Source organism: Sorex araneus, chromosome 4, assembly GCF_027595985.1.
Source record: "Sorex araneus isolate mSorAra2 chromosome 4, mSorAra2.pri, whole genome shotgun sequence".
NCBI classification, from domain to species: Eukaryota; Metazoa; Chordata; class Mammalia; order Eulipotyphla; family Soricidae; genus Sorex; species Sorex araneus.
In genome coordinates, this window is record NC_073305.1 from 62,288,703 (window position 1) to 62,308,840 (window position 20,138).

Sequence of the window (20,138 nt, forward strand, 5' to 3'; positions counted from 1 at the left end):
GGGAGGGTGAGAAAGGGGGGGTATACTGGGGATATTGGTGGTGGGGAATGTGCACTGATAGAGGGATGGGTGTTTGATCATTCTGAGATTGCAACCCAAATATGAAAGCTTGTAACTATCTCAACAGTGATTCAATAAATTTAAAAAAAAAACAAAAACAAAAACTAGGGCCAACCACAAGCGAGACATGTGCCTTAACTCTACACTATCTCTACAGTCTTGGGATATATTTTTCACAGGATTGGAAAAGAACTGTTGTTTCTACCCAGGATAAATAACCTGGGGAGAAATATTCAATGTCACAATGTCATATATTATATATTCATTCTTTCAATATCATGCATTGTATACATGCATATACATGCATCCTAACACTGTCAGGAACTATGTTACATGTGGGGGATACTGTGATCAATCTCTAGGCATGGACTCCAGTTTTATGGCTCGTATATTCTAGTGAAAAGGAAATGACAAAGAAAAATAAATGTATACAGTAATGACTTGTGATAAGAAAAATGCTGCTATGACATGTGGAGACCCGGTAGCGATGACATCAACAAATTGGAGGCCTGCTTTTGATAAAGTACTCACAGATGCCTTCTCTCGGGAGTTTTGAATGAGTTTGAGTCAGTCACCTGAAACGCTGGGAGAAGAGCATGCGGAAGGCTAGGGACATGGTTCAATGCCATGTGTGAGGCCGTGGGCTCAATTCCAGGCACCAAAATAGATAACAAAAAGTAGAAAAAGAATCTTGCATTTAATTTGAAAACAGAGGGGCTGGAGTAATGATACAAGAGTAGTGAATTTGCCTTACATGAGGCCAACTCAGGTTTGATCCCTGGCATCCAACTTGGCCCCTCAACTCCCACCAGGAATGATCCTGGAGCACAGAGCCAGGAGTAAGTCCTGAGTGCCACTGGGCATGATCCCCTCCAAATTAATTTGGAAAAAAAGCATTTCATGCAGACATGCTGAGAGCACTGATGAGATAGGGAAGAGTTTGGAGCACTGAAGGCACTTCAGAGAGGACTCTGGGGATTTGAGAGGAGAGGCAGGAGGGGGACACACAGAGGAGCCCAGTTCCACATTTGCACCCAGTACCCGCAGGCCTGGCTCAGGAAACTTAATACAGACTTTAAATCCTCAAAGCTTTCACAAGACACAACCTGATGCATGTTTAAAATATCACCCAGGGTAACAAAATGAATAAGTATATCCTTTCTTTCTTTCTTTTTAGTTTTCTGCTTTTTTGAGTCACACCTGCAATTACTCCTGGCTCTGCACTCAGCAATCACTCCTGGTGACGCTCAAGTGGACCATACGGGGTGCCGGGGATTGAACCCAGGTTGGCCACATGCAAGGCAAACACTCTCCCCACTGTAGTATCGCTCTGGACCTAACCTTTATTTCTAAAGAGGCTAGCATTTAGGGAAATCAAAACATATTACTGATGTACTTCCAAACATCTAAATAAAAAATCACCTAAAAGAGTAGATAGGTGGAGAGCAAACAGTTAAAGAATCGCGCTCAGTTTAAAACAAACAGAAAAAATCAACAAATCAAAGAGAACCACATACCTCCTCGTTGCACCAACAATGTGACCTCGCTTCCTTTCGGACATTCGATCAGCATGTCCACGACCTGGTTGTGAGTCAGAGCCTGCACATTCTTCTTATTCACTTCCACTATCAGGTCCCCTTCCTTCAGGCCTCGGCACCTGGGGCTGTCCACAATCTGTTTCACTCTTTGGCCGCCACCGCCAGGACTGTCTGCGATCGTAAAGCCAAAGCCCATTGGCCCTTTGACTATGTGAACAGTTATGAGTTCAGGCTGGGTGGCTATGGAAGAGGCCAAAGAGACAGTGTCGTTGGGGTAACCATGGGAACCATTTGACGCCACGTCAGCAGGGCTGCTTGGCCGGGCATCCTTCATGCCGTTGACTTTGCCTGTTTTACTGCTGTGACTAGCTGGCGAATCATAAGTCTCTTGACCATTCACGATAATTGGTTCTTTGTCCAAAATGGCCACGGAGGTCACTAAACTTGTATTGGGATCATCTGGGTCAAAAGGCAGGGGGTAACCACGGCAGAGTTCAAGGTCTACACTGGCACCGATGGGAATGGACTGGAAGATTTTCACAACTTGTGCATGTGTGTGTCCCAAAACACAGGTGTCATTCACACTGACAATTACATCTCCTGTGAAAGATAAGAATTTGGCAGTTAAAAAGACAGTCCTGGGGTCAGGGGGCTAATATGCTGGAACACATGCTCTCTATGAAAGAACCTGATGTAATCTGTGACACTGCGTTGTCCCCTGAACACTGCAGGGAATGACCCAAGTACAGAGCCAGAAAGAGCTTGAGAGTATCACCGGGTGTGACCCAAAACAAGAGACAGTGCCCAGAAAAGCCATACAATACTATAACACCCTACCAATACAAGGCTGATTAGGGGGTGTTACAGTAGAATACAAAGAGATTGCTCCAATTATTTTAACTGCTAAAAATGCATTATTTTGGAATTCAGTATCTTCCTTGAGAAAAATATAGTGATTTTTGAAATCGGGACTTTCTTTTATAAAAAGAAAAAAAAAGCCTCACTGCAGAAACAGAAGTTTAAATTCATTGATTCAAATACTTTTCCATTTTTAGTAAATTACTGCTTTCTTATACACAACTGCATCCAAGGTTAAAATGGCTGTGGTGGTTTTTATCTATACAGGATGAATATACCATCTATACCACTTATATAGTATACCATTTATACAGTCAGAGAATCTTGCTCATTCACAAGGTTTGTAAAGAAGTTGTGATGCTGTTTCATCCTTTTCCACTGCCAAGCAGAAATCTCCCCACACGGTACACGATGAAGGCCGGGGGGCAATCTCTACCTGTTTCCATCTTGCCATCCAGCGCAGCAGGACCATCGAGGACCAAGCTCTTGATCTGCAGAAACTCATCAGGTTCATCCCCCCCAACAACGGTAAAGCCAAAACCACGACTGCTTTTCCGTAGCTTTGTGTGAATGAACTTGCCTTTCAACTCAGAAGGGTTTCGTGTAAAAAAAGGTTTGCCTGGAGAAAAACAAGAAAGGTGCAAGTAATGTCGCTAGGTGAAATGATATTAGACAGGAAATACATGACTTTCAGCTACAAGGCTCTTTAAGCTCCCGATCTAGGGCCCTGGGGCTCATATCAGAATCTTTGGGAAGTCCCCTCAATCACAACGATCCGGGGGTTCCCCGACTGCTCAGTTAAGGACACGCATGACAGTGTCAGTGGGCAGGTCCAAAGACAGTCGAAGAGAACGAGGAAGTTGGTGTGTACAGTCTGACATATTTCTTTGTTCAGTTCATAAAGTTTTGACATTAACTGAGTTGCCATGAGGACCAGCCTAGAAAACAGAGTGGTGCGGGTCTTTATTCTATGTCTTTGATTCTAGTATAGTTTAAAAGTTTTTAAATACATTTTTTAAGTGTGCTGCCTTTGGCTTGGTTTCGATTTGTAAAACCCATTCAGCTAACACTTTAGCTTTAAATAAAAAAAATACTGTTATGATAATATATAAATAATACTAGGAAACATATTATAGCCACACTATTTTTTTAAATAAAAATTATAGATCACCATTTTCAAAATTAAAAGTTCTAACTTCAAATTGAATTTGGAAGTGAACTGGCTTTTCCTATTAATCTGTAATTTTAAGTAAACCATGAAACAGACAGGCAAGTCTACTCTAAAATTTAGGTGTTTTTTTTTTTCTTTTTTTGCTTCTTGGCCATATCTGGCTGTTCTTAGGGCATACTCCTTGCTCTGTGCTCAGAGATCATTTCTGGTGTGGGATTGGGGGACAATATGGGGTGCCAGGGGTGAAATCAAGGTTGACTACATGCAAGGCAAGCACCTTACTTGCTGTACGATGTCTCCAAGCCCTAGAATTAAATTTTTAAAGAAGCCTATAACATGTGACTTTTTATACTTAAATATATAACAAACATAAAATATAAATATATATTTATATATTTATACTTATGTATAAATATATTTTATACTGAAATATATACCCCCCCAAATGAATATAGTACTTTCAAAAGGTTATACCCACCCGAATTGAATTTTCTTTCTACATCCTATATTTTCACAACCTCTTCATCTATTCTGAAAAAAAGAAAATATACTGCCAATACTACCAGACTGGAGCACAAGCTATGTACTCAGGAGCTCTGGATTAATTCCTGGCACTACCTTATCCCCTGAGAACCACTCGGAATGACCACAGAGACCACACAGGGAGTAGCCCCTGAGCACCACTGGGTGTGGTCTCAAAATAAAAAACAAAGCATACTACTACCACTCAACTCTAAAGAATTATGAAATCTTGTCATTTACAACAGCATGAAAAGCATTGAAGGGGCCCATGCTAAGTGAAATAAGCCAGAAAAAGAAACAGGTAATACATCATCTCACACCTACGTAGGGTACACAGAGAAGCAAAGCAAGGGTACAGACAAAGCCAGTCCCAAACAGTCCCTTGGATTCTAACTGAAGAGAGAGGGTTCGAGCAGGACTCAAAGGCAATCCCACGGGTCAAAGGGGAGGGATGCTGGTGTAGGTGGTGGGAGGGGTGTAGTCCCAGACACCTAAAGAAGCGTGAAAATGCACTCCTAACAAACATGCAGTGTTGGACACCAAGGGTGCCTCACCTGGTGATAAATGAATGCACTGTCCTAGCCACCACCTCGCCAACGTTAGAGAAAGCAGCAGCAGGAGGGAAAGGCACCATACACCCAGGCATCCCAGACGAAAGTTATTTTTGGTTAGCTGTATCTAATAGGCCTTTTCAAAAAGGTCTCTGGGCACCCATACAATTTTTAATTGTATATTATAAAAGTTTCTAGCTCCTAAATAGGTTCAGCAGTTAACTGAGAGACAGAGATCTGCTCGCTGAGCTCCTCTCAGGTCCAATATTGGCTACAAGATGACAAGTACCATGGCCTGTCACGGTGGCTGGGAAGACGGGGCCTGTGGGCTTCACCATTCAGTCACCTGCCAAAAATGCCAGGAAGGTGAACCACAGGGAAGCCTTGTTGGAGAGTTGCCATGGAAACCACCGGATAGGAAATGAAGGACAAGTGTGAAAAATCCCTCATTTTTACAGTAGGGGTGCAGGCACAGATTACATTTTTGGGGAGGGGGGGTAGGGGCACAAACCTTGCCGTGGTCCAGGGTTATTCCTGGCTCTGTACTCAGGATCATTCCTGGAAGTGCTGAGGATGCCAGGGATCAGACCTGGGTCAGCCATATGCAAAGCAAGTGCCTACCGCTATACTATTTCTCCGGGCCCAGCATAGCCTAGATTTTTGATGCAGAGGCTACTAGGCTGTGAGAAGCTTGGTGGGGAAAGGAAAAAGGAAAAAAAAAATCATAGCCATCAGAGGCATTAAACAGGGTCTTCCTGTTAGACAGGGCTCAGCAGAGAGAGCAAGCCTTGCAGGCATAAGGTCAGTTTAAAGGCACAGCAAAAATAAAAGAAATGAGTAATTAAAGTGATCATATTCTCAGTGACACTTCTTTGAGCACTATCCCCACCCAGTATAAACCACATCTCTGTGTTTAGTGTTTGTCTGGCTCTCCTTAAGCCCTTGCAGGGGGCCAAGTGCACATGCAAATCAAGCACTAGGAGCTCTTCCTCTTCTACTGCCAGTGTGGAGCAAGTTAATCCTTTTATTCTCCTGTACCAAAATCTTTGTGTTGAATGAATGAACAACAAATGTTGCCTCTGAGAGATCTAAAAGAGTAAGAGAATTTTTACTCTTATCATAGGCAAAGTTACAGAATGTGAAACTGTGCCTGGCAGGTTTTCTGAATGAATTTTTGAAAAACTCCATTAGCATATTTTACGTTTAAGAAGCTTCCAATGTCACTGAGGCATGAGCGCAGCTATAAAATCACTCTTACTGGCTTCCTTTTCTGAGGCTTAATGAGGGAGGGGAAGACCAGAGGATGTGACGTTTATACACACATTATTTTATTTTCTATATGCTGGGTCATCAGTTTATATAACTTTTGAAGAGAAAGGCTTTCATCCTGCAAGCAGTGGAATTTAAAGCTCTCTGCTGCAGCCCTGTGGTAATTTTCTTCAAGTCAACTGACTAGTCACTGGTTATAAGATCTAGATTATGGAGGACCACCGGTAGAGTAAATGTACTTGTTTCCAGGCCCTACTCTCAATTGTCTCAATCAGGACTTTCCTGATTCCAGCCCTCCAATCCTCCCTTATAAAAACCTAGGTGTCTGCTTTCTTCCTGAGATTGGCATTATTGCTGGCACCAGTTTTTGAATACCCCAGTGCTAACCAAATCAGCACTTTCAGTGACAAAGGAAATGCGCTATTTTATCTATACTTTTTGATGTTAGCCAGTAGTCATGTGCAGTATTGAACCCTTAGATATAACTTGTGGGTGTAGCTGAAAATCTCAACGTTTTAATTTCTTAAATTGAAATTAACTCAAAATTAAATGGCAACATGCAATCAATGGTCTCCCTACAGACTGATTAATATTATTCACAATCAAAGCTTGGAGTCAAAGGGTACAGATTTTATCTGATTTCCTTGGTATAAATTTTGTTCCACAGATGGCAATTACATTTGAACAATGAGGATCAACAAACAGAGTGGCTAGAGAGACAGTACAGGGATGAAGGTACTTGCCTTGCACATGGTCAACCCCAGTTCAATCCCTGATATTGTGTATGATTCTTCAGGCACTGACTGGAGTAATCCCTGAGTACAGAGTCAATGGTAAGGCCTGAACACTGCCAAGGGTGGTCCCCCAAGACCCCTAAAGCAATTAAAAATGTAGAGTACAAAATAGAAAGGTTGTAAGGCTAGTGAGTAAATATATCCTGGGAAAAGTTCAGTGAGCCTCTCCCAAAACTTCCTCAAACCACTGAGATCCAAGGAGGCAATAAACAAAAGAAAAGAGTAAAGTGAAAAAGAGAAGAAATGAACTGAGGTGAAGTTCTGTTTTGGGGCAGGAGAGGGAGGGATTTGGGCCATTCCAAGCAGTGTTAGGGCTATTCCTGACTCTGCACTTAGGAGTGACCCCTGCAGTGTGCTAGAGACCATACGCTGCATCAGGAATTGAATCTGCATCAGCCTCAGGCAAGGCAAGGACCTTAACTTTGTACTATCACTTTGGCTTCCATCTGGTTTCTTTTTGTAAAAGTTAAAATAAAAAAAAAATCCTTTTTTTTTTTTTTTTGGTGCCAAATCTGATAATCCTCTGGGGTTACTTCTAGATCTACACTCAGGAATTACTCTTTGCAGCATTTGGAGGCTCATATGGGGTGCCGGGGATTGGACTCAGATCAGCCATGTGCAAGGGAAGTGACTTACCTACTAATCTCAAGCCCTCCATCTGGTTTCTTTTTCTTTTTTTTTTGCTTTTTGGGTCATACCCGGCAATGCACAGGGGTTACTCTTGGCTCTGCACCTAGAAATTACTCCTTGTGGTGCTCCGAGGACTATATCGGATGCTGGGAATTGAACCCAGGCTGGCCTCATGCAAGGCAAATGCCTTACCCACTGTGCTACTGCTCCAGTTACCCCTACCCCCAATCTGGTTTCTTAACTCAGATGCACCAAGCATTTCTACACCTGAACCTAAACCTACAAATACTACAAAAACTTCACTTATTTACTTCCCAAGACTTCTTTAAGAAACTTTGGTTGGTTACTATATATATACTACATAGTATTTGTGTGTGTACATATATATACATATATATATGTGTGTGTTTAGTATATATATATAGTACATATATAGTTACTTAAAATAGTAAGCAGCCAAAGTATGTATATATATATAACATATATATACTAAATATACAGCATACATATGGTGTATATTCTATTTATGGTTAGTATACATATTTAATTCAGCAATAAATTCAGCAGAAACTTATCAAGTACCAAGAGATTATGTCTATAATCTTGAAGTATATATTGAGAAAAAAAAATGTCTTCTGTGCTTGCATGGTATTTAAAATTTAAAGAGGAAAACTATAACCAAGTATTTGAAGAAAAGTGATCACTAGTTATAAGCTAAAATAAGGAAGTACAAAATGGGAAAGAATCAATGACAGGAGAGCTGAATAAAAATCCGAGATTAATAAGAATTAGCAAAGCAAAGAATGAATGGAAGGAATGAGAAAAGGCTGCCAAGAGAGCAAGCGATGCATAGGCTGGCTCTGACAGGACTCACGATTTGATCAGTAAGAAGAAATGCAGAGGCTGATACTGTTAACCTTCACTGAGAGAGGGGACAGCAAAATGACAGGAGGTTGTGGAAGGCATTTTACACACACACATTTGCACACATCTATATTATATTCATTACATACAAATGTATGACACACACAAATGTATGTTTTGGAGACACTCTCAGTATACTTGGGGCCTACTCCCTGCACAGTACTTGGGGTTCATTTTTGTTGGTTCCCAGAGGACCAGTGGTACTGAGGATAGAACCTGGGGCTCCTGTATGAAAAGTCTTGTGCTCCAGCCCCTTCAGCTATCTCCCCAGCCTGGCACTTTGTATTTTTACAATATGGAGGGAGCCACAATCTTGCTAATAATAATTATCCTGTCATTTTTTATATAGTCTATCTTTATTAACACTGTCACCATCATAAAGAAATATGTCCAAGGGAGAAGAAATAACTTTACATAGACTGATAAATACCAATCTCATGACAATTTCAGCTAGCAGAAATATGTTTTATTTCCTACAAAAAATGTAATGAAGGGGGTCAAAGAAAATAATTTTATTATATATATTTTAGCAACTTAGCTTCCTGGCCCTAACTTTCATTTTATTGAAGTCATAGGAGAGAGGATTGTAACAGGAGAGAGGATTCCAGTGTACCTTTGTACATCCTAACATTAGTTCTCCCATTAAAGGTCTACATCATGGAAGAGCTCCCTATGGCATATTCGATATGCCAAGTACAGTAACAATAACAGGTCTCATTCCCCTGACCCTGAAAGAGCCTCCAATCATTGGGAAAGATGAGTAAGGAGAGGCTGCTAAAATCTCAGGGCTGGGACGAATGGAGACATTACTGGTGCCCACTTGAATAAATCGATGAACAACGGAATGACAGTGATACAGTGATATATATTTATTTCTAAAGCAATTATACACCCCCTAAAATGTAATCGGGAATATTCTACAGTCTTTTCATAGTTTTGTACTACTAATATTCCCTAACTAATATGATAGTTGTCTCACTCTCCTAATTTATTTATTGCTTTTATGGTTATATCTGGTGGTTCTCTGGGGCTCTTTCTGGCTTTGTGCTCAGAAGTGACCCCTGGTAGTACTTAGGAGGGGGTGACATGTATAAGGTGCTGGGATCCAGGGTTGTCCATGTGCAAGGTAAGCACTTTGTACTATCTCTCTAGCCCATCACTTTCCTATTTAAAACAAAGAAAAACAATAATTACCACCCACCCCACACCACAGACCTCTTTTTTATCACTTCAGAATAATGAGGTCTCAAAATAATTCTGGAGATTCCATTTTAAACTCAAGAGTGCTGGTACTATTTATAAACGCAAATAAATGACAGTCAGGAATGTAAGACAGCCATAAAGGCCAAAACTTTGACAGAAGACAAGAATTTAAAACACAGTGTCCAGGGGCTGGAGAGATAGCACAGCGGGTAGGGCGTTTGCCTTGCACGCAGCCTGACCCGGGTTCGATTCCCAGCATCCCATATGGTCCCCTGAGCACCGCCAGGGGTAATTCCTGAGTGCAGAGCCAGGAGTGACCCCTGTGTATCGCCAGGTGTGACCCAAAAAGCAAAAACAAAAACAAAAACAAAAACAAAAACAAAAACAAAAAAAACACAGTGTCCAAATATTTTTGATTTTCAGGAAAATCGTACTCAAAATCAAATAAGTTAACTAGAATTTTAAGGTACCTAATGCAAAGTTTTCAGTGTGTGATTTATACAGCCCAATACTAAATAGTCTTGGTTTCTCAGTACATCACAACTTCTGGGATGGCTTGGCCCAACCCCCAAGGGACATTAATAATGTCTGAGAAGGCTTTTGCTTGTCACAAAAGAGACATGGACACAGCAGGTAGGAAGCAGGTTTACTGCAAAACATCCTACAATGAGTAGGATAACCCCTTAGTGAGGAATTAACTGCCTGGCCCCAAGTGTCTGGGTTAAGTATAAATAGAGTCATTATTTTTTGAGCATTACAAAAAGCTGAAGAAACTCATTCAGACAGGTTTCTAGGGGTGGGAGCAATAGTATAACTGGCAGAGTGGCTTGGCTTTGCAGATGGCCACCCCGGGTTCAATTCCTGCCACCACATCTGGTCTCCAAAGCTCTTCCAGGAGTGATCCCTGAGCAAAGAGTCAGAAATAAATCCTGAGCATAGCTGGGTGTAGCACCCCCCGAAACAAACAAACAAACAAACAAACAAACAAAAGCAAAGACACAAAAAAGAGAAAAAGAAAGTTTTCTAAACTTTCTGGCAAGTCTGAGTAACACCACATCTAGATTTCAGATCTCTGATGGGAGTTGTAAGTTCTACTTCTTAAAGTTTCTGAAACAATATCAGGGCTTTCTGATGCAGTACTAAAGCCAATTGACCCTCAAGTGGAGCTTCTCTGATTGGCTCTGGATTGCTTGGGGCGTGGTTTGAAATAACAGGAGGCACAAGCAATGGATGATCTTCTGTCCATTCTACCAGAGAAGAAAGAAACAGTTTGCTGGCTGTCCTCCAAGTGGCTGGGCAATGACTGAGAATTCAACTTGCAATTACAAAACTTCTCAAACCAGTAAAAGCAGGACAGAGAACTTAGACTGAAAAAAAAAAAAAAGTTGCTGGGTCGGGGAGATAGTGCTGTAATAAAGGTGCTTGCCTTGCATGTGGTCGAACTCTGGGCATGACATATGGCCCCCAAGCTGTGTCAGGAGTTAGTCCTCAGCACAGCTGGTGGGGCCAACTCCTCTCCTCCAAAAATATCTTTTTTTTTAAAGAAAAAAAAAAAAAGAAAGAAATTGTTCTCTTTGGTTCTATTCTCTGTAAAGATTTCTAGCTGGCTTTCACGGATACCTCTCTCTCCTCAGACATTTGAGGAAAGAAACAGGGTCATATAACTACTACAAATTTCAGATCTCAAGGCTGAAGAGATAGTTCATCAGGCAGGGTGCTTGCTTCACATGTGGCATCCCTGAGTTAGGTACTCTGTACTATATACGGTCCTCTGAACACTGCCAGGGATTATTCCTAATCGTGGAGCCAGTTGTAAGTTCTAAGCACAGCTGGGTGTGATCCAAAATTAAAAATTAAAAAAAAAAATCAGATATCTTTAGTCAGAGTCCAAAGTAAGACCAAAAAGACTGTGAGAGAAGACAGAGCTCATTAGAGCTACCCAGTAAAGGAGAAATATTTCAAGTGATTGAGACAAGTTCCCCTGAAGTCTGAAGGTCTCAGGCAGAGACGGGGGATTTATGCAGTTTGCTGGGTTCTATCTCTTATCACCTCACAAGCCCGAATGAGCCCCATTTGCAACATTCCTGAATTATAACTGAAGTCTTATTCACAAGTGGAAGCCTAGAAATTATTGTCGTGAGTGACTCTGGACATGAATCCTAGGGTCACTCTCCAACTACTGAAATATTTAATTCTGTGTTCTCATTCCTCAACTTATATCTTCTAATACTACCAAGTTTCACCATTTTAGAAAAAAAATTTAGAGATGCATTTTTAATAAAAAAATAGAGTAAGGTATAAAGGACACCTTTTAACATGGGACACAAATACTACACACACATATCCACACACATACATATTCACGCTCTAACATATGATTTCTGGCAGCAGTTGTCAATCTAAGGTTTACAGGGTTGTTTGGCCTTATATTGGCCCCAATGTCTATTTTATTGTTGTTTCACTTTAAAAATTTTTCCCTTTTGGGTCACACCTGGCAATACTCAGGGCTGACTCCTGGCTCTGCACTCAGGAATTACTCCTGGTGGTGCTCATGGACAAATGGGATGCCAGGTATTGTGCCCAGGTTGACTGTGTGCACTATCACTCCAGCTCCTTGTTGTTTATTTTGTGAACCACATCTAGTGGTATTTAGGTTCTACTACTAGGACAGTGATTAGGGGGATCATGTGCTGCCCAGGATCACAGCCAATTCCCCAATGTCTGCTTTTATTACCTTCAAGCCAAATATGACTTCCCATTGTTAAATTAAGAAAAATTTTAAGGATGAAAACTTCAAAGCACATGAAAATTACATGAAGTTCAGATCACTGTTTATAAATTCTTTGGAACATAGTCACACATCCGTTCTTTACATCATCTATAGTTGTTTCAGACCACAATGGCACAGATGAGTAGCTGTAATCAAGACTAAATGAAGAGCAAAATGTATAATATTTACCATATGTCCATTTACAGAAAAAATTTGCCAATTTTCATTTATGTCAATATTCATTATATTCAAAATAATCACAAAAGAAGCATCATATTTGCCATCAACAAACTGAGAAAGGATTAAGTCTATTGTTTCAAAAATTCCAGTAAGAAACTGGGAAAAATCTAGTTTCTATTAATAGATAGCTAAATGAAGAAATAAATGGAATTAGTCATAAAAGAATATTATACAGTTATTAAAAACAGTAAGGTAAGTCAGTGTTAATGAACTCGGTTATAATCTCTCCATCCGTGTGGATGGTATATGTGTGTATATGCATATATGTAAATACAGTTATGTCCTGAGTTTTCTTAAAACATATAGATATATTTACATTTCACTAAAAAAATGCTTGAGTTTTCCTCAAGGAGAATAGATGGGAGCCAGGAAGAATTTAATGTCATCCCTGCCTGAACTATTCATAACTTCACGAGGAACATGAATTAAATTCTGGAGGGGGAGGCTCTCAACAGTATCAGCTTTGTGTGATTCTTACACAGAATGTTCCTAAAATTAAAAGTCAGACTCATGCTCACTATGAAAGTCCTTGAAGTGCTAAAAGCAGCCTGGTTTTCAATCTCAGTCGAGATTTACACACGGCAGGAGCAAAGCACTTGGACTGCCAGGGGGAGGCTCTCCCCTCTAGAGCCAGCTGCCTGCTCAAGTCAAGTGCTCTCTGGGGACCTCTGCCTTGAGCCTCCTACTTGAGCTCTCCCTGAGTTCTGGGCCTGGGCCTGTCAGACATTGCTTTCTTCCTCCAGAACGCAGAAATCCTCAGAGGGCAGACGGCAACATGCTCACAGAGGTCGACTCTGGCCACTTGGGGGTGTCGCTGCCCAGGCTTTGCCGTGAGATAGCCTACCTTCCGGCTGCTGCGGCTGCTGCGGTGGCTGCTGAGGCTGCTGCGGCAGCTGCGATTGCTGCAGCTGTTGTTGCTGCTGAGGTTGCTGCTGCTGCTGCTGCTGTGGCTGTTGTTGCTGCTGCTGCTCCAGCTGCTTCTTCCGCTTGGCTTCTAGAACTGGATTCTCATACTGTGTCTTCCGGTTGATGTGGCTGCAGCAGAGAGCACATGGTGACTGAGTTAGAGAACACCCACGTAGCCCAAGCAAACTGCCCATCGGATGAGGTCCCTTGTCCATGGTCGCAGCCAAACGGGTGTCCCAGGGGCTGCTCATCTTGCGTCAGAGTGCAAAGTGAGGAAATGGGGATCCCGTGGATGGTGTGCCCTAACTAAGCTCACTGCTTATACCCCGAGCACTGTGTTATGGGTCTGCTAGAACCTTTTGCTTTGTGTTGTTTCTCAGTTCATTTGGTTTGTTTGAGTTTGGTTTGGGAGACACACCTGACAGAGTTCCGTGGTGACCGCTGAAATAATTCCTGGCAGTGCTTGCAGGGCCAGAGACAGAATCTGGGCCTCCTGCAGGAGAAACATGTGCTTCCAGGCTTTGGAGCTACCTCTTTGCCCCTTTTACAGGCCTTAAACGAATATCACCTCACTGAAGTCAGAAGGTAGGTTCTATCTTTATTAACATCTTATGGATATTCTCAAATGGCTCGGGAATAACTCATCTAAACTAGTGAACACTGAAGAAACCATCCGTCTGCTCCAAAGGTCAGAGAGATAGACAGGACAGCAGGTAGAAGCCTTGTACATGGCCCACCAGAGTCCGATCTGTAGCATCGCACATGGTCCCTGGAGCCCGAGTCCTGAGCCAGGAGCAAGCCCTGAGCAGTGCTGGATGTGGTCCCCAAACCAAAGCAAAGCAAACCAACAAAACCCCATATGTACAGTCAGTTCTGTCTGCTCCCAAGATTCTAACTTCAGATTCTGCCCAAATTTTCAAAGAGTTAGCTGACAGAAGGAGCTGACAAAAATCAGAAAATTATTAAGAAACAGATGAAGAAATTTATTGCTACCAACAACACTGATCTCTTATTTAATTAATTCACTATTTTATAGGAGCCAGGCCCATTGGCTCTCTGGGGGCTACGTGTGTCAGCAATTGAGTTCAAGGCCTGGGACGTGCTAGTCATGTGCTCTACCATCCGAGTTATATCCTCTGCCCTTGTAATATTGGTTGGCAAATGTTCATTGTTGGGTCAATTTGGGTCTGCAGAAATTTCCTGCTGGTCCACAAAGATATTATTGCCATTTAAATGACAGTGGTTTCAAAGCCACCAGACCAAACTCAGTCCATTGATATAAGAAGGGTTAAAAAAAAAACCACTACTCGGGGCTGGAGTGATAGCACAGTGGGTAGGGCGTTCACCTTGCATGTGTTCGATTCCCAGCATCCCATATGGTCCCCTGAGCACTTCCAGGGGTAAATCCTGAGTGCAGAGCCAGGAGTAACCCCTGTGCATCGCTGAGTGTGACAACCCCAAACAATAAACAAAAAACACTAATCTATAACACATACACAATGTCAAAAGTGCTGTATAACTTCCTACAGTAGTGTTCACAGAAGCATAAGCATTCACTCAAAGTTAAAAAAAAAAAGAAAAAGAAAAAAAAAGAAGTGCACCAACATCTGTCAACTATTTTGATCAATAGACATGGAACCAGAATTAAAAGTATAAGCCTCAGGCCATAGAAACTTCAAATGCAGCTAGCCTAAGCGAATATTATGTGTTCAAAGGAACAAAGACCCAGCTACTTCAGATGGTTCCATATCTAATCAGGCCAGAGCAAAACAGAAATGCACACACAGACACACACAAAAGCACATGCACACACATACACACACATATGTATGTGTATGTTTTCTTATCTTGGCGTTAGTTAATATATATAGGTGTACCATATACACCACACATAATGTTACACATACTTAATCCTATTAAAACATACATTGTTCCATCAAAATCACTTCAGTAGAATTTTGCAAATATACTTATTATGTGATTTAGAAATTGAAATATTTTTTATTCCACCTTTTCTATAAAGGCAAGCTTGTCAAATAGGGTAGATAGACTGATTGTTTTGTTTTGTTCTTGGGTCACACCCACTAATAGTCAGGGGTTACTCCTGACTCTGCACTCAGGAAATATTCCTGGCAGTGCTCAGAGGACCATATATGCAGTGCTCGGGGTCAAATGCAGGTTGGTGACATGCATAATAAGAGCTCTATCTGCTGTACTATTTCTCTGGCCCCATAGATTGATTCTTCTTCTTTCTTTTCTTTTTTTTTTTTTTTGAGTCACACCTGGTGATGCTCAGGGGTTACTACTGGCTCTGCATTCAGGAATTACTCCTGGCAATGCTCGAGAGACCACTCGGGATTCCGGGGATCGAACCTTGGTAGGCTTGAACAAGGCAAATATATTAAATCTGCTGTACTATCACTCCAGCCCAAGGCTGAGTACTCTTAATTACTATTATGGCCTACTTGTCTATTTCCTAAATCTTGAAGTTGATTTCATCCTATCAAATAGTCTAACATAAACAGGCACATGAATCTGAAAAAAAAAAAAAGCCACTGGAAGGCTTAAGTATGGCAAGATAAAAACTTGTCTGCCCCAAACCAAACCTCATCCACCAAATTGGCATCATCTGTTCCAATTCTTGAAACGTACCTATTAAGGGCACCTCTTAGTGTCATCCTGTACCCGAGGGTTCTGATGAGAGGATGAAATGTATGCCCTCTTCTAAAAGAAGGTACATTGTAATGAGGTTCTGATGAGGGCTAAGCTCAAATTAGCCCCCAGCAAGCTAGAAGTCCTCTCTTCCTACGCAGGCCACAGGAAGAACCTGATTTTTATGAGGGTCAGAGAAACAACTGAGCTTGTGTTTCTGATGTCCCATATCATCTCCATTCCATCCTGTTAGGCAAAGAGGAGACAATGTGGCTGCTGCCAAGGACACTTGCTATACATCACTCATCATTTTTACAATAAGATAGCGAGCATTTTATAGCCTGGCATTTGGGCATCATATGTTCTTATCGCCAGGGTATTTATACAAATGACTTTTCACAGCCAGTAGTGTAAAGGATAGAAAGCATGCCAGTTATCTTCATTGTGGCAGGCAGGATTATGATGATAGAACACTTATATGGCACTTGCTTTTTTTTTTAAAGGGTCTTTTATTAGTTATTTCTCTTCTTTCTCAGAGGAAGTGATAAAATGCGTATTTTTTTTTCAATGTCTAATCTCTTGTCTTTTATGTTCTTAGTAGAATCCTATAATAGAGGGTTTTGATAAAAGGAAAAAATGTGTGCCCTACTCTAGAATAAGGTACATTGTAATGAGGTCATGATGAGGGCTTAAAACTCAAATGGAAAACAGGGCAGAGGATACGGATTGTGGATCAAGGGGCAGAGCACATAGCTGCAGGTGTGAGGCCCTGTGTTGATCCCAGTCACTGCATGTGCCCCCACCTCCAACCTTGAGTACTGCCCTTGCAAACACAGAAAAAGGAAGAACCGTCATATGTATGGTTGTCGGTAAAGCAGAAGCTGTAGAGAGGAAAATAAGATTGAACCATGTAGGTTAGCTTTCAACTCTCTTATTAATCTTGGCCACATGTTATAATATTGTATATTGTTAAATTTGTTATAAGTTTCAGTCTTTTTATATTTTTCAGGTTTGGGAGCCACAACCAGCCCTGTGTTCAGGGCTGACTCCTGGCTCCGTGTTTGAGGGTCATTCCTCGAAGGCTCGGGGACCATAATTATCATAAGTACTGAACCCGGGTTGGCCAAGTGCAAGGCAAGTCCTCTTCTTGCTGTACTATTATTACTCTGGCCCTTGTCTTAGTCTTTTAGAAAGTCAGAATGAACAAATAATCCTTGAGAAATTCAAACCTGAGTAAGACTAAAGCTAGGCAAAACAGGTCTTCCTCCTCATGATAAGCAACCTCTACTGATCTGGTCAACTGAATGCTTGCTTTACTCATTAACTCATTTACCTAATATTTATTAATTACTTGCCATGTGCTGGTACTTTACTAGGCTTTGATGATACAGATATGAATAAAACACAAATTCTGCTCTTGTAAATTATATAATTTCACTTACTACCTATATGTTCACTAAATATTATCTCATTCATTAAAATGAATTAAGATACATAAATGTTTTCATTGTATAATTACTGGAATGCTATTATTTTTAGTCTGTATGTGATGATGTTCAGCACAAATATGCATGAAAAGGAAATACAACTAAAGTGTTGATGAATTAGCACTTACTCTACATAGTAGATACCATAGACAGGGTCTTCAATCTTTTCCCAACCAGCAGGCAGTTCTGAAAAACAAAAGAATATTTAGAGAAAGAAGAGCATATTCTTGAAAAACCTAGGTATTTTTGAACAACTAAGTTAGGCAAAAAGAGAGATTCGTAAAAATGCCTTAAATCTAATCAAAATGGCATAACCTAATCAAAACCAAACAAAAAAGCAACTATTTAAAAAAATTATCAACAGGGGCCGGAGTGATAGCACAGCGGGTAGGGCATTTGACTTGCACGCGGCCAACCCAGGTTCGATCCCCGGCATCCCATATGGTCCCCCAAGCACCGCCAGGAGTAATTCCTGAGTGCAAAGCCAGGAGTAACCCCTGAGCATCGCTGGGTGTGACCCAAAAAGCAAAAAAAAAAAAAAAAATTATCAACAAATTTTTCTACATGAAGAGAAATTCTTTATTGATATTTTGAGCAAGCAAATAAAAGTTAATAAAATGCAATCCCAGGTGCCTTCATTCTAACTCAACTGCTAGATTAGATTTTAATGAAAATAGTTAAAATGTGCCTTGAATAATCACTCTGTATCTTAAATATTTACACTTTCCTAATTTTCTTTCTAGATCACCTTATCATACAAGCAAAAACATGAATGGAAAGTGTTTCCCTTTCATTTTCAATGCAAAAGTGCCATTTTTTTGCCTGACAAAACTTACAAATGCATCTTATTTTCTCCTTGTTTCAAATTAAAATGGCACTAAGTAAAAATGTCAACAAGGTCGGGCTCCCTATATCTATCCTTCAATTGCTCTATTTGGACAGGCCAGTCTTTAACAGCACTTTGTGGATGACAGCAGAAACACAACCTGCTTTCAGGTCGAGTGAATTTACACCTTGAAGGGTGGTTGTGAATGCCTTTCTGTGACCTACGGGTCTTTTCCCAAGGATGCACATCAAAGGTTGAAATTTTATTAATTAGGTAATAGTAAGTTCTGAAATAATCTGCATCTGTTGAGGAAAGTACATTGCCCCCAGGTAATTTCACTTTAGTGAAAGGAGCAACTAGGTTGTGCTTTGTGTTATTAACCAATTATTTCAGCAGAGACGCTTTGCTTATTTTCAGAACTACTGTGATATATACACAGTTGAAACTAGCTTGTATAAATCACATTCCAAATGGAATCATTATTCCTAGAAGTAGCTATTAAGATCAACTTGAGTAGAATATTATAAACACTTGAACTGAGAGATACAACTATTTTTTTAAAACATTTGAGCAATCATATGGTTACTACTTTCAAACAGTGACCATTTCATCAGGATGTAGGGCTTACATATGCCACAAAAATTTCGCTCTGAAACAGTCTCAAGTGGCACACACACACACACACATACACACACACACACACACACACACACGCTAATTACTCAAAGTTTATGTTTTGTTCGAATTTGGCTGCACATCAAGAGACATTAATTTTATGGTTTTTGCTCCACATGCTATTTGTTTGCAAACAAAGAGACAGGTTTCTCCCTTTTTTTTTTTCTGGTTAAAAAAAAACAGCAGGTTTTAAAGAAGTCTTTGAATTCTGGGAGACATAAGCTACTAAAATGCAAGACAGGTTCAACAGGCAGATGTTGATACAACTTGGCATTTTCATATGCCGGGTCTTGGAGAGGGATGCAAATCAAATGCCTGGGAAATGGTTTCCCCTTACAACAGTGAAAATTACCATTTAAATGAAAATAAACCAGGAAAATATTTTCAAAGAGTTGGGAAATGGAAAATTAGAAAAATGCAAATAGGTGCGCAGTCATCTGTTTTGGGAAAGGGCAGGAAAATGGTTCCTGTGATGTTTGAAGCAAACCACTTTTCAGGAGCTCAGAGCCAGGAGGAAGTCAGATGAGGCCTCCAAAGAAACAAAAACAAACCTCTTCCAAAAATCTGTCCACCTTCAGTATTTAATATGATTATCTTTAGCTTAAAAAACAAAATAGGGAAATGGCAAAACTTAATACTTGCCACATTGAATTATTAATTGCTCAAACCTCTATAGGGTGCATACAGTCTGCCTGGGAGTGTGGGAATTACCAGGACCTCAAAAGTAACTGCAAGAGCACTTTGTGTGCAGACAATCCAAGCCCTTCCTGGGTAAGCACTTGGATGAGGTCTGAGGAGGGCTCAAGAGAAGACATCATGTTTGATCTCTCTCCAGTTGCCTGGTCAACAACTTACCTTCTAGAGTGGAGAAATGAGGCTGGTCAACGGATAGTTCTGGAAATTTATAAATTTAAACACATCTTTTGGAACACATTAGCAAACTCCAGAAATTGTCCATTTTTTCAAGCTAAAACTCATTTCAAATTGAAAAGATAGATTTCTCACTTCCAATGTGGTGATTAACTTAATAATAGGAATTAGTCTCTGAATCCTTAAAATAGA

The 20,138-nt window shown here is 40.7% G+C and overlaps 1 protein-coding gene across 14 annotated transcripts in view; it reads right to left on the minus strand.

Moving 5' to 3' along the window:
- MAGI1 (membrane associated guanylate kinase, WW and PDZ domain containing 1) overlaps positions 1-20,138 on the minus strand; it is a 754,097-nt gene that overhangs the window by 80,887 nt on the left and 653,072 nt on the right. For all 14 annotated transcript variants that reach the window (XM_055137091.1, XM_055137098.1, XM_055137099.1 and 11 more), the window contains exons 8-11: positions 17,704-17,761; positions 13,375-13,565; positions 2,893-3,075; positions 1,578-2,198 (exon numbers count right to left, since the gene is read on the minus strand). In XM_055137091.1, the coding sequence (XP_054993066.1) occupies positions 1,578-2,198; positions 2,893-3,075; positions 13,375-13,565; positions 17,704-17,761 (1,053 nt within the window). The remainder of the gene's footprint in view (positions 1-1,577; positions 2,199-2,892; positions 3,076-13,374; positions 13,566-17,703; positions 17,762-20,138) is intronic.